Here is a 13,430-nt window from a genome sequence, read left to right as displayed (position 1 = left end):
GGGCTGCTCTAGATCCCACCACAGTCAGAGATCACCAGACCAGTGACTGCCTTAGTAGAAGTACTAGCAGCAGAGGCCACGAACCAGACACAGGAGACCATCTGTTCTTTAGGGACAGGGTCTATGCCTCATTCATTGTCTCTTCGACAGCACACATTAAGGGCACATGTGGATAGTGATGGTTTGCAGTCTCCAGAATTGAACACTTGTTTATTCATTTATTGTCTGCCTTCTTTCCCTAGGATGCAAATCAGTGAGTAGCGAGACTTTATCCGTGTGCTCCATATTATAAGAATGATGCCTGATGTAGCATGGACACTCAACGAGTGAATGATTCTAAGTTGAACTCGACGGCATGCCATTCAATCAATAAATATCGATCACCCACTATAAACTTCACACCTTATGCTATGGGAGACCATCGGATACCCTGTCCTCAAGGGCCTACAGTCTCCTGTATGCTGCTTGCTTTCATCTGGGCACATCTAATTTTAAGCCATAAAAAGCAGCCAGCCATGGTCATGTCCTCAGGTAATTTTGAACTTGTTAAATTCAATTAGTTTAGGCTGATGATGCCAGGATGAGTTAGCCAGACCTCTGCTTCCCCTGGACTGCCAATTAAAGATTTCACTCGTAAGCAGCACCACTGATAGGGAAAGGACAGAGGCTGAAAAAGGAGATGAAGCTTAAAGACATTAGATCTGTGCCCAACCCTGTGGGAGAGAACAGGCTCTAAGAACCCCCGCCCTAGAGGAATTGTTGGCGTTCTCGCAGCTCTTCTGGCTCTGTCTTGGCCCATCCACACTCTACTGCTTCTGTAGTAAGACCATATGGCACAGAGTTTTTATAGTCTATAAAAATTAGAACCATAGAAATGAGCTGGACTGTGCTACCTGTGGTTATGCCCAAAAGCCACTAGGTTTGACACAAGACAGGAAATTTCGCGTTTTTAATGGAGTTGTTCCGCCACCTTGTGGTGAATATTTAAAACTGCAGTTGGTGATTTATCCATTATTTCTGCATTTGAGTTAGATTTCATTTTTAAAAATTATTTCAGAAATTTGTTCTAACCTTACCTTGTAGAGGAAGCTAATGACAAAATATCAATTATACACCTTTTAAAAGTTTGGTTTCAAGTGATCCTTCCCTTTACCTGGGTTTATTAATTTATTAATTTTTCAAAATGCCTTATTAAGAGAAAAATTTTGCAGATAGCTTAATCCAAAGAAGAACCTGGACACTTAACCTCAGTTGTCTACCTGTAGCTGAACTGGAGTGAGAGAGGGAGACTTCAGGGGTAGCAGCCACCCAACTTTGAATTCAAAATTAAACTATTACTAATTCACTCTCTCTTTTCTATTAACACAGCTGGACACCACAAATTTCACACTTAAAAGTGAAGTCTTCACCGAAAAGGATGAAAAGCAGGAACATTTTAAGAAGCAATACATTAGAAAGCTTACAATCAGAAGGAGTAGAGTAAAATATTACATTCCTATGCTCATTTTGGCCTGTGAAGTTTAAAAAAGAACACTCAGTCACAGCTGTCTTTTCTCTGGATTTTAAAAGTTCTGGACTTGATTTCTCAGTCCTATGTAATATACACAAAAAGTATATAATATGTAAAATATGTTGTATATATAAGAGCAGATCTGACATTTGCCATTTTTTCACATTGACACATATTGGCACCTAGTAATGTACCTAATTCAATTTTAGAGAAAGCTAAACTCTGGAGCCCCGACAAGTCGGAAGAGGCCAACTTGCCACCTCCCAGAATCATATTTTATTCCTTCCCTATTTCTGACATCTCACTTTTAGTGGACATTAGTAGGAAGTTTTATGTATTTAATTCTTAAAGAGAGAGTTAACACCTATGTATATAGCAGTAAGTCAAAAAAAGAAGCATTTAGAATCGCTGTGCCCCAAGGAAAAATTGGTCAAATTAATTAAAAATTGACCACAAAAAAAGTAGGTGAAATGTGGGTGGTGACAGGAAATCAACTGTGCAAGGAGAGGAGGGTCAAGGAAGGTGAAAGAAGCAAGAATATTCCAAAGGAAAAGGTGTTTCAATTACTTTGGCGCCATCTGGTTGCAAAAGGGCCCCCGGGTGCCAGAGCTGCCAGACAGAGTGCGTGAGAAGCAAAGGTTTGCAGGGCAGAAAGACCAGGAGTCAGAGAGCACAGACACACATACACACAGGAGAGTTTTTAATCTTTTTAATAACTTTTCAATCGTCGCTTTGTTTACGCCTACATGACACAGGAAGTGCAAGGACATTTGAAGAAGAAATGAGTTAGAAAGTTTAAATATGAATATTTAAATCAATCGAGAACAATTCAGAAAAGCACCTTGGTCCCACTCACTGCCGTGACAGACCAGAACCTGAGGCTATTTTATTACACACAGTAACCGCCGCCGTTTACTAACAAATCAGTTCACAATACCTTCTCCCCTGCATCAGAGACGGCCAAGTCGGTTACCACACCCTGGATCCCGGGATCCACATCCGAACAGCCTCTTTCTTCTCTCCCTCCTGTGACTAATGCTGGAAGCACGCCATCGAGACAGAAACAAAAAGGACAGCGTCAAACATCAGCCAGCCGATCGGGTTCTCCTGTACACGGCCGACACATATTTCAAAATAAGAAACATCACAAAATACTACGTATTGAGTATTCTTAGACGAGGTGCTTGGATGAGCGCAGAGCAATGCACGTGGTCCCTGCCCGCATGGGGCTTACAGGCTAACAGACAGCAACTGACGAACAGCACAATGTATCACCATCTTTGCGCTTTTCTTTCTTGTGCTGAAGTGTTCGTGTGTTGTTTGTGGTACAGAGGTTAGACTCTACATCTCACTCTCACTTAATAGGAAAAAGCCTCCTGGGAAGGGTGAAATTTAAAACAGGTGCTGTAGAACAAAGCAAGGTCTCTTGGCAGACCCAAGTCTGTAAAAAGTCTCCCTTGTGGCCAGTGCAAGAGCAGCAGACGATTAACAAGGGTTAGGAGGAAGGAGGAGTCCCAAGGAGGAGGGAAGCGTCTTTCTAGGAAGGCGGAGACGGCTCATACTTCACAGTCTCATAGTCATACAAACCAAGAACCTGTCCCTATCTCTGAATAACTTATTTTTGAACAATTTTTAAATGTGTTGTTTTTCTCACATTTCTTATTTATGCTTTAAATTTACAAATACTATGTATTTAACCTATGAAAACACAGAAACTAGTCCCGAAATATTTTTAAATACCAAATACAGATTTCACTTCATCCATTAAATCTCGGTTGGCAGGATTTTATTTATTTCTTTACCCATGTGAACTCAGTTAAAACTTAAACTGTGCCCACCTTGCACTGATTAAAACTAGAATTTTCAAAGCCCAAAACACAGTGTTTTATTAGAACCATGTCCAATCTTGACCCTGACAAAATCGATATTCACTTTGTGACACTGTTTGTGTAATTTTTTATTGTGTCATCTGGGAACTTTATTTCCAATACAGGAAATGTTTTTCTTTAAATTAATAAAAATACTTATGTCTTTGGAAAATGAGAGTCCTCTAGGATTTCAAAGGCCTCTTCTAATACAAAGACATTTTTGTCTAAATAGAAATGGCTTCAGATGAGATCAGCTGAAAACAAGTCCATTTTGTTCAAGCTGATCAGCACTTACTCACTTAGTGAGGGGACATTTCATAGGTTTCTCTGTCATTTGAAAAATGGTTCTACTATTGGGTGCTATTCCTAACTCTTAAAGAGTGGCCAAAGGCATCACTAAAGAATTCACCATTCTGTTTCTCATTCCCTCATAGAAATTAGGAAAATCAAATGGGAAAGAAGCTGATGACAAGGCAGAAGAATAAAACACAGATCAGGTCCCTGTCCCTGTATCCAGTTTCAGGGGGGCTAGAAGGTCTCCAGTGGACAGAACTTTCCTAGAAGTAGAAGATATTCATCATGTATACCGAAGACTGAAAATAGAGCGGTCTGCTTGGCTTATAACCTCAGGCTGACATAAGCCTGATGCAGAAGAGCCCAGTCCTCCAAGTCACTTGCAGAACCGACCCATTCGGTCACAGTTGTAGACCTTCATTTAGGAATAGCCTTGCGCCTTGAACAACTTTATAAAGAGAATCAAACTCTCATAGCACCATGTTCCAGTCTGACCCGGAACTGAAGAGGCCTTGGGGTACAGGACCCCACTAGCCTGCTTCGGTACTTCCTCTGCCTGAATCCCGATATCAGACCCCTCTAAAGAGCCTCTCAGTGGTTCTGGCAAATGCCACGTGTGTCCCTTTTGAAACTCTCCCCGGTCAGGAGAGATGTGGATACAGACAAGGAGACCTTCACTGCCTGGCCTGACGGGAGGGAAGGCTCGGCGCGGGCTCGGGCAGCTGCGGAGCGGAGCCTCTCCAGCTGTCCCTGGGGCGAGGCTGAGAGCAGCAGATCCCTGCATGTATTTTTAGACAGAGCCTCCTCAATGGTATAATGAGGTTCTTCTTTTAAAAGGAAATCACCCAGGGCAGTACAACTCCCCTGATGAATCTGGGCTGTGTCAAAATGAAAAACATATGTGCGCATTCTGAAAATAGAAACCCAGGATTAGATAAAGCAGAACTTGACAGAGGAAGATAATTAGTGGTGCTGGTATTTAAAAAAGGAAAAAAGAAGTATAGAATTAAAAAGCTATACTGCATCTATATATCTTAATCAAGGGATGTTGTTAAAGAAGTTCTGAGTTCAATTTAACCTTCCAATCTCTAACTATTGAAGACATTTTATCCATTTTATCTTACGCACATAAGACCTTGTGGAAGTAAGGTCGTTACCACCTGCACAGGATGAAAAGTATACTCTTTATGCTTTTATCTTAGAAACCTTTCTGGAACTAAGTAGCCTACAACTATACATGTAACAGGATAGCTAGGTTCTGGGAAATCACCTAAACCAACTCTCTACGTTCTATTTTTTTATATTTAAAATGTATTGAAACAGTGTTTTAATAAATGAATTCTGACATGAACTAAAGTGTAGGATGGCACAGAACAAGAATTTTCTGGCACTTCCGCTTTAACCATACCACTAAACTTGGTGTGTGAGAGACAGAGAGAGAGAGAGAGAAAGGAGGGAGGCGGAGGGAGCCGTGTGTATATTTCTGGTTTTCTGAGTTATTTTCTCAGTTGATGCACATGAGATTAGGTTTAAGTGCTTGTTCTGTAATCAACTGCAGGGACTCCCTTTTTAAAAAACCAGAAAAGTTAAAAAGTGCTTTCAAAACTGTATTCAATAAGTCTTATCAAAAATGAGGCAGAGTAGGTGTTGGGGAAGGTCCAACATTTGGCTGGCAAACAGAGCAGTATAACCCACCAACTCCTCTTCAGATCCTCATACTTGAAACGCCAGTGTCATTATTATATGCATATGATATTCATTTAGGCTAGCATATTTATTCTCAGTGTTTTTCTAATTTAAAAAAATATATCAAGTCCCCTTCAACCAGAGACAGTCATTGCCTTTACTTTATGTGACCACTGTAAGCTCCAGGGGCTGCGCTCGGGCTCATTGCCAAGGCCTGCATTTTCACTTACAGGCAGTCGGCGATCCTGGTACATCATGAGAACTGAGTGTGTCCACCAAGACAGAGTCTCCACGGCTGTCCTCACGTGATTGACTCACGTCGCCCATCTGTGAGGCCTTCACTGCAACTTGTAGGCTCTCAGCTAAGATAGAGAAAAACAAAAATAAATCTAAAAAAACAAAGATAGGCATATATTTAATCTAGACCAGGAGTTGGCAAATTGCATTTGGCCTGTCCCTGTTTTTATATGACCCAGGGGCTAAGAATGATTTTTACATTTTTAAAGGTTGTCAAAACACGGGCATGTGCCTGCGCGCGCACTCACACACACACATGCACACACACCACTGCATCCCAGAGACTGTGACTTACAAAACCCAAAATACTTCATATCTGGCCCTTTATAGGAAAAGTTTGCAGACCTTTAATCTAGACCAATACTTTTAGCATCATTTTACAACAGAGAATTAACTCAATAAAAAACTATAAACCCATTATATAAAAATATCTCAAATGCAACTTTCAGTAAATTGGTAGGCCTAAAAACTTCCTGTCATTCAGTTAGTATCAACATACCAGGCATTAAAATTTTAAAACCTGTTACTCAGAAATATTAGCTATTCCTCAAAAGAGTATTTTCCCTACACTTGTCTTTAGAAATACAGATTCCCAGTCTTTGACTCTAGACTTACTGGATTTGATTCTCTGGAGGAGAAAACAGGATTTGTATTTTAAACAAGCACCTGTTCTAGGGGCTATTGGGCATTTGACAACTAAGAGGGTAGTTTACAGATTGGAGGAGGAAAGAGACATACATGACTCACTAGGCTATGCAGAAGCAAGTGTTCAGCACTCATCTCCATCAGCTTTATTAGAGCATCATAAATGCTACTGCAGCATGGAGGAGGAAGAGCATTCTATTAGCTAGCAGGATTCGGAATATGTTTTTACAGGAGGTGAAAACTGAGCAGGACTTGGAAGGATGGATGGGTTTCAAGAGGCAGAGACAGAAGAAAAGAAAAGAAGGAGGAAAAGCTGTCCAGCAGAGTGAAGTCTCAAGGAGACCATTCAAGGTGCACTACGGAACTGGTTTTTTGTCAGAAGATAACTCCCTCACTCTGATAAGAACTCCTGCTCAATCTTTTGGCTGCAGCTGGTGCTGGATGCTCAGTGACCGAGGGTGGATTATCCAACTGCAGCTAAGGCAGCACCTCCATTGCTCTGGGTTCTAAGCAGCTGGGTCTGCCGCTGCCCTGGCACCTCTGTCACAGTGTGCCAGAGGAATGGAAGCAGATGGGCGTACAACCCAGCATTAGTGAAAGTTTTGGTGGGGGAGAAAGTTAAAGCCACTGGCTGATACTGAGAGTGGGCGATCTATTTGATCAAGGCTTTATCAAAGATAATGAGGGAGGTCACTGCTTCTTGTCAACCCACTTGGAAGTTTCTTTCTGGCTTTATTTCTAAAATATATCTTGACTCGGCCTCTTCTCTCTGCTCCCATTGTCAATGGCACTGGTCTAGACCAAGGCTCATCTCAACTTCTGTTATCACTTCCTAATAGGTCTCCAGGCAGATTTGTCTCCTTCTAGTCTCTTGTCCATTCAGCAGCCAGTGAGTTAAGACATAAACAAGATCACGCCACACCCATGATTCAAAGCTTCCAATGCTTTCCATCATGTTTGGAATAACATCCTCTTTTAAAATTATTTAAACATGGCCTACAATGATCCGATCCCAGCCTGCCTGGCCCACATCACCTCATTTAATGGTGATCCATGCTGACATCTGCCACCCTGGCGTCCTTTCTTTCCTTAAACACGTGAAGCTCACTGCCGCCTCAGGGGCTTTGCACTTCCTTCTCTCTGCCCAAAATGATCCTCCCCAAGCTCTTGAGACAGCTGGCTTCTCATTTCTCAATCCCCATCTCAAAAAGAGGTCTTTAGGCTAATCTCTCTGAAGCAACACCTTCACCTTATCACAATCCCATTATGTTTGGGATAGATAACTATCCGAAGTTCTCTTTTTTCCTTAAGTATTGTCTGTCTTTCATCACTAAAAGTTTTACAAAAGCATCACTGCCTCCCAAGCACCAGCAACAGTACAAGGTAGATGCTCAATGGATATCTGAGAAACAGATGGATGAGGGGTTCTATCAGTGAACCCTACTTCAGACCTCTATGCCCTTCTCAAGACCTCAGTTTCCTCAACTGGGAAATAAAGATGGCTGATTCTAAGATTTCTAAATTCTCTTCCAGAGCTAATATTCTGAGATTCTAAACCAGAGGCTGGCAAACATTTTCTGCAAAGAGCCAGTTAATAGTTTAGGTTTTGTGGACTAAACAGTCTGTCAAAACTGCTCATCTCTGCCACTGTAGGAAAAAGTAGCCACAAGCGACACATAAACAAGCAGATGTGGCTGAGTTCTGGTAAAACTAAACTTACAAAAGCAGGTGGTGGGACGTGTGTAGTCCGTGGTCTGTAATTTACCAGCCCTTCTTCTGTACAACAGCATTTCCTGCCAGCCTCTCAGGAGGTAGCTGGTTTATCTCCGAAGCCCTTTGTCCCACTGTCACTTCCAGACCATTATCTCCACCTCTTCTTCAACTCCTTTCTGCTTTGAAGCTCCTGCCCTCCGGTCATACTGCTCACTACCTTTCCTTGTTGATTTTCCTCTATAGACCTTCAGCCACTCGCCTGCCTTCTCTGAATGAGTCAGCACACGGCACAAGTTCTCCGCATCCCACCAATGCTAATCCTGTCAAAATTCTCAATATTTTCAATTCTATAAACTTAGTCCTTCCATCACCCTGGCCTCTCATCCTCTGGACTTTCTCATCTCCAGTGATCGTGCCCTTCACCCGACCTCGACCACCATCTCCCATTGTTATTACCAACATCTGCACTTCGCCCCCTTAAGTCTATTCGCCACACAGCAGTCAGGAGGTACCTTTCAAACCACAGGTCAAGTCCCTGCTCCACTCAAAATTCTCTAATGCTTCCCATCCCACTCAGGATGAAACTCCAAGTCCTTCTCTCCTGCCATGCAACCTGAGACCTAGTGAACCCTGGGCTCATAGAACCCTGGACTCATCCCCTGCACTGCTCACCCCACCCTCCCTTCCCTCTGCCTGTGCTGTCCCCCTGCCTGCTCCTCAGGCGAGCCTGGCACTTCCCTGCACCAGGACCTTTGTGCCGGCCATTCCCTATACCTGGAAGACTCTCCCTCAAGATATCACTCGGCTTTCTTCCTTCATATCCACTTACACATCATTATATCAAAGAGGCCTTCCCTGACCCCCCATCTAAAACAGAGCCATCCCAACTCCATCACCCTCTCTCCCCCTTATACTGCTTATTTTTCTTCATAGCACTTGATACAATCTGACATATTTATTTCTTTATATTTGGTGTTTCTAGAAATACAAGTTCTAGCTGAGTAAGGACCTTGTCTTGTTCTGCTGTATCCTCAGCACCAAGACCACAGTGCAAGGCACATAGTAGGTGTTCAATAAACATTTTCTGAACGTGTCAACCCAAACCCTTCTCAAAGAGACTTACCTTCTTTCAGTGCTGCTGCCAGTAATGAGGCTGCCTGGGGAGGCTCGCCTGGGTCAGGTTTAATAAGGAGGTGGGGCTCTAGATGGACGTCCTCAAATCCACTCAGTTCTCCAAGTTCAGCATAGATATGCAGCTTCTCCTCCAAATACGCACAAATTTGTTGGTCTTGGTTAGTGAGCATTTCTATGAAATAGTATTTACCAGAGAAGATTATCACTAACATGAATACTACCACTAATGTGAAAGTCCACGAAAAAGATGTAGCTAATTAGCAAGCAGTATGACCTCCAAGAGAAAGCCCAGGCTGATGAGTAGGGTAGATGCAGGTATCAGTCCTGACCATGCTGCTTAGTGACTCTGGCCTCCAGCAAGTGACTTAACAACTTTCTCAGCTTCCATTGTCTTTTCTGTAAATAAGGTTCCTCTCTCAGTCCCTTAATTCCAGAAAATTTGCAAAGCTATTCTTTGTTTATTCAGGCTGGTTTCTATTAAGACTAAACATTAAGCTTGGGAATGAAAATTGAGGTAGTCCCGTTCATGATGAGTGAACAATACAAATGCCTGGAACGGCACAGGCTTCAGCCAGTTTTGGTCAAAACCAAACATACTGGTTTAAGTTTTTGTTTCTAAACATCCAATTTCTTTGCCCATCTTTGCATGCATCATTGTCCTCAGATTTCAACATATTGCAGAATTCTTAAAGCTCAAAGGGACCTTAACCAGCATTGAATCCAGGAATTCTCAGTCTCCTCTGTGCTTCAAAGTCACCTTGGGAGAGCTGAAAACCCCAAAGTCTACATCCCACCGGCCACAGATTCGGATTCAATTGGTGGAGGGTGAGGCCCAGGTATTCGTATTTTTAAAGACCTCTCAACTGATTCCAATGTCAAACCAGAGTTGAAAATCACTGAGCTAGTCTAATCTCCTTCTTTCACAAACTTGGAAACTGGGGACAAGATCTGTTGGGTTCCTTGTCCAAAATCATTGACATGACAGTGTTGAGACCTAAAATTAAACCATGAGACAAGTAACTCCAACATTCCTCTGTACCACACTGCCCACAGCTATTGTTTCATGTGCATTTTTTACATCCATTTTAATCACTAAGGTGGAAGTGAAGAGAATGTCATCTTATTTGAGCATTTCTAGTGTAAGTTTTTGGTTTTCAGTGTTTCTTGGGAGGGTGGTCCAGATGGGCCTCAGGTGCACAGGATGAATCATGTAGTTATAACCTCCTGTTCATGACACTCAGGCTTTCCCAACACCCAGGAGAACACCACGATCAGGGAGCCAGAAGTGCCTGCACTGTACCTTGACATTGCTGAATTTTGGCCACTCTGGCTTCAGCTTTCCTCTTGTCTTCGTCAGATTCACTTGTCCTTCCCCCTTTTTCTTCAGGACAACTTTAAAAGACAATAGTCAGGAGACACAACTGAAACCAAACGCAAGTATCTGTAGATTCATTGGAAAAACTTGGGAACTTGGCAATGGATTTATTCATAAAGGGAGAAAATTTCAGCATAAAGGGAATGCATCATGCCCCCTGGCCAGAGACTTGTTTTCTTGAGAATACAAAAAATCTTGCATAACATTACATGACTCTCAAAATCAGCGGTGTGGGATGACTCAAATATTCCAGTGAACACAAACACACTCACCACACACATCCATAATGGGAATAAAGTATAAGAATTTTAGGGAATAGAAGTGGGGTGCCAGATCAGATGAGGTGCAGTGGAGGTACAGAAATTGTATATAACTTCAGGATCTAACTAATTAAATTACTGTTGAGAATGATCTCCTCCACCCTTGTGCTCCCAATTATAAAAACTGTCCTTGCACAAGTAATGAGGAATAAATTGACTTAGAATACTTAGATCCACCAATTCAGAAACATTTATTGAATGATTTCTCAGCACTAGGCACACAGAGAAACATAAGACATTGACCCCTGCCCTCGAGGAGCTTCCAATCTAATTAAAGAAACACACACATATGTACATAAAAAAGATAATAGCTACAAGGCAGTATATAAGAAGCATTGAGTAAATGCTTTAGTGAGCAGGTGTTAAAGAATTTCAGGCAAGAAAGAGATCACCAGGACTGAAGAGGTCCTCATGGAGGAGGGGAGGCCCGAGCTGCATCAACGCCTGGCAGGGCACACACAGGCAGAGGGAGGTGCGGGCATTACATGCAGGGAGGCGTGGAGGAGAAAGCTGCAGATGGGGGGCTATCGCAGGCAGGTGCAGGGGGCAGGGAGCAGACCATTCTGGCAGAGGCAAAGTTTTCATGCAGGAAGACATGGTTAGAATATTTTCCCCAGTTGAACAACTCTGTTCCATAGATTATGGACAGAAGGAAATGTTACCTTTCTACAGCCTGCTGGATCCGTCTCATCCAGTTATTGCGTTCCTCCTTGGAATTGGTATGAATTTCATACATCTCAGGACCAGCAGACGAAGCACTGATCAGAAACATTCCTCTCTCCTCATTAGCAACTTCTCTAGCAATAAGCTTTTGAAGGGAAATAACCGATGGCTTCTGATCCTACATAAAATAGGAAGGTGCGCAGATGAAACAGCATCCTAGCTAAAGTAAGGCTCTCGTAAAACATGAGCTAAAGGAAGCAACGGTAGTAGGTAAACCTTTCTCCACTTCCAATCTTTTCAAAAGAGCTGTAGACGTTGATACAATCTCCCATGGAGACGGTATGGAAAAGAGAGGATGGAAAAAGAGGAATTACGGGAATGCTCATCCTTAAGACCTGGTGATTTAGGCTGGGCACAGCTCCCTCCTATAATACCAGCACTTTGGGAGGCTGAGGCAGGTGAATCACCTGAGGTCAGCAGTTCAAGACCAGCCTGACCAATGTGGTGAAACCCCATCTATACTAAAAATACAAAAATTAGCTGGATGTGGTGGTGTGCGCCGGTAGTCCCAGCTGCTTGGGAGGCTGAGGCACGAGAATTGCTTGAACCTTGGAGGTGCAGGTTGCAGTGAGTGCACTCCAGCCTGGGCAATAGAGCAAGACTCTGTCTCAAAAAAAAAAAAAAAAAAAGGAATTGGTTGTTTAAAAATTGAACTGTTTAAAATACAGAACAATCAGAGAAGAAAAATATCAAAATGCCATAGTCAAGGCAGGAGTTTTTCTAAGACAGCGTGAGATAGGAAACTCATGTGTCAAATGTCACAGAGATTGAGAAGGATGGAGGCCCTAAAAAGTCCATTTGACTTGCAATATTGTTTCAATGAGGTAACTGAAAAGAAGCCCAGAAACTCAGAAGCCCAGCCCGTGGACTATAAAAGATACTAATAGGTGGTAAGACCTTCGACTCCCCAGGCATAACCAATCCTTTTTGCTACTGTCATGTGGGCCACAGCAACAAAATGCCTACAAGTTCTTGCCTCTTCTCACCTAGCAGATGAGCCCTTGGTGGGCAGGAATGGGTCTCATTCATCTTCATGCACCTAGCACATAGCCTTGCATAGAGTAGGCACTCAATAAATGTTGGTAGGACTAGTTTCACATAAGTCCACCAGAGGGTAATAGGAAGAAAGTCTAAAATTTGGCATGTACGCCATGATTAAACCACCTCTTCTATCAGCATCTACTGTGATCCTCCAATGTTCCTTTCTAAACACTGGGGATTGAAAGAGGAACAGCACACTGATGATGCCTGGTAGGTAGATGTAGTTGAAAGAATGGTGAAAAGAATGACATCAGGATGAACAGTTTGGGGGATAACATGAAGAATTCTTCTTTGGTCTGTGGCTTCCACCACTGTTTACAGAGCTGGTTACAGTGTGTGGTTTTGCTTCACCATCATGGACTAAGCGACACCTTTATCCAGAACAAGCCACAGTCCCCTCACTGCTGACTCCTTAGTGCTGGCTTGTCAGCTTTCCCAGCATCATACAACTTGGCCACATCTGATGCGGTGTGCCATGGTGACCCAGAGTACCTCCTCACCCCATGCTTCTCAGAGTAGCATGAGAGAAAAAAATATGATGAGACAAGACCACTGGTCTATGAGGCCCTGTGCTCAGCCTCTGAAAATGGAAGCAAAAGCAGCCCCGTGGCAGAGTTGTTGGAATACTGCCCTCTCTAATTAGGGAGATCCTTGGAGCATTGGTAATCTGGCTTATTCTATTATGGACCTACTCCCAAGACCTTATCTGTTTCCCTGATTCCATGTGCAGTTTTAGCTTCCTCAGCTGACAAAGTAAACAGCCTCTGTATATAAAAAGGCAGAGTAGGTTTACTTGCTTAAGACATGAGCAAGAGTGAAATTAT

The 13,430-nt window shown here is 42.8% G+C and overlaps 1 protein-coding gene across 4 annotated transcripts in view; it reads right to left on the bottom strand.

Annotated features, from left to right (window-relative positions):
• The window catches only part of ARHGEF28 (Rho guanine nucleotide exchange factor 28), a 311,888-nt gene that overhangs the window by 38,473 nt on the left and 259,985 nt on the right, over positions 1–13,430 (bottom strand). For all 4 annotated transcript variants that reach the window (XM_015451604.4, XM_005557142.5, XM_005557143.5 and 1 more), the window contains 5 exons: positions 11,505–11,683; positions 10,448–10,539; positions 9,137–9,319; positions 5,589–5,720; positions 2,448–2,548 (listed from right to left, as the gene is read on the bottom strand). In XM_015451604.4, coding sequence (XP_015307090.3) covers positions 2,448–2,548; positions 5,589–5,720; positions 9,137–9,319; positions 10,448–10,539; positions 11,505–11,683 — 687 coding nt within the window. The remainder of the gene's footprint in view (positions 1–2,447; positions 2,549–5,588; positions 5,721–9,136; positions 9,320–10,447; positions 10,540–11,504; positions 11,684–13,430) is intronic.

This window comes from Macaca fascicularis, chromosome 6, assembly GCF_037993035.2.
Source record: "Macaca fascicularis isolate 582-1 chromosome 6, T2T-MFA8v1.1".
Taxonomy (NCBI): Eukaryota; Metazoa; Chordata; class Mammalia; order Primates; family Cercopithecidae; genus Macaca; species Macaca fascicularis.
Note: the sequence above shows the minus strand (reverse complement) of the source record. Positions and strands in the feature narration are given on the sequence as shown.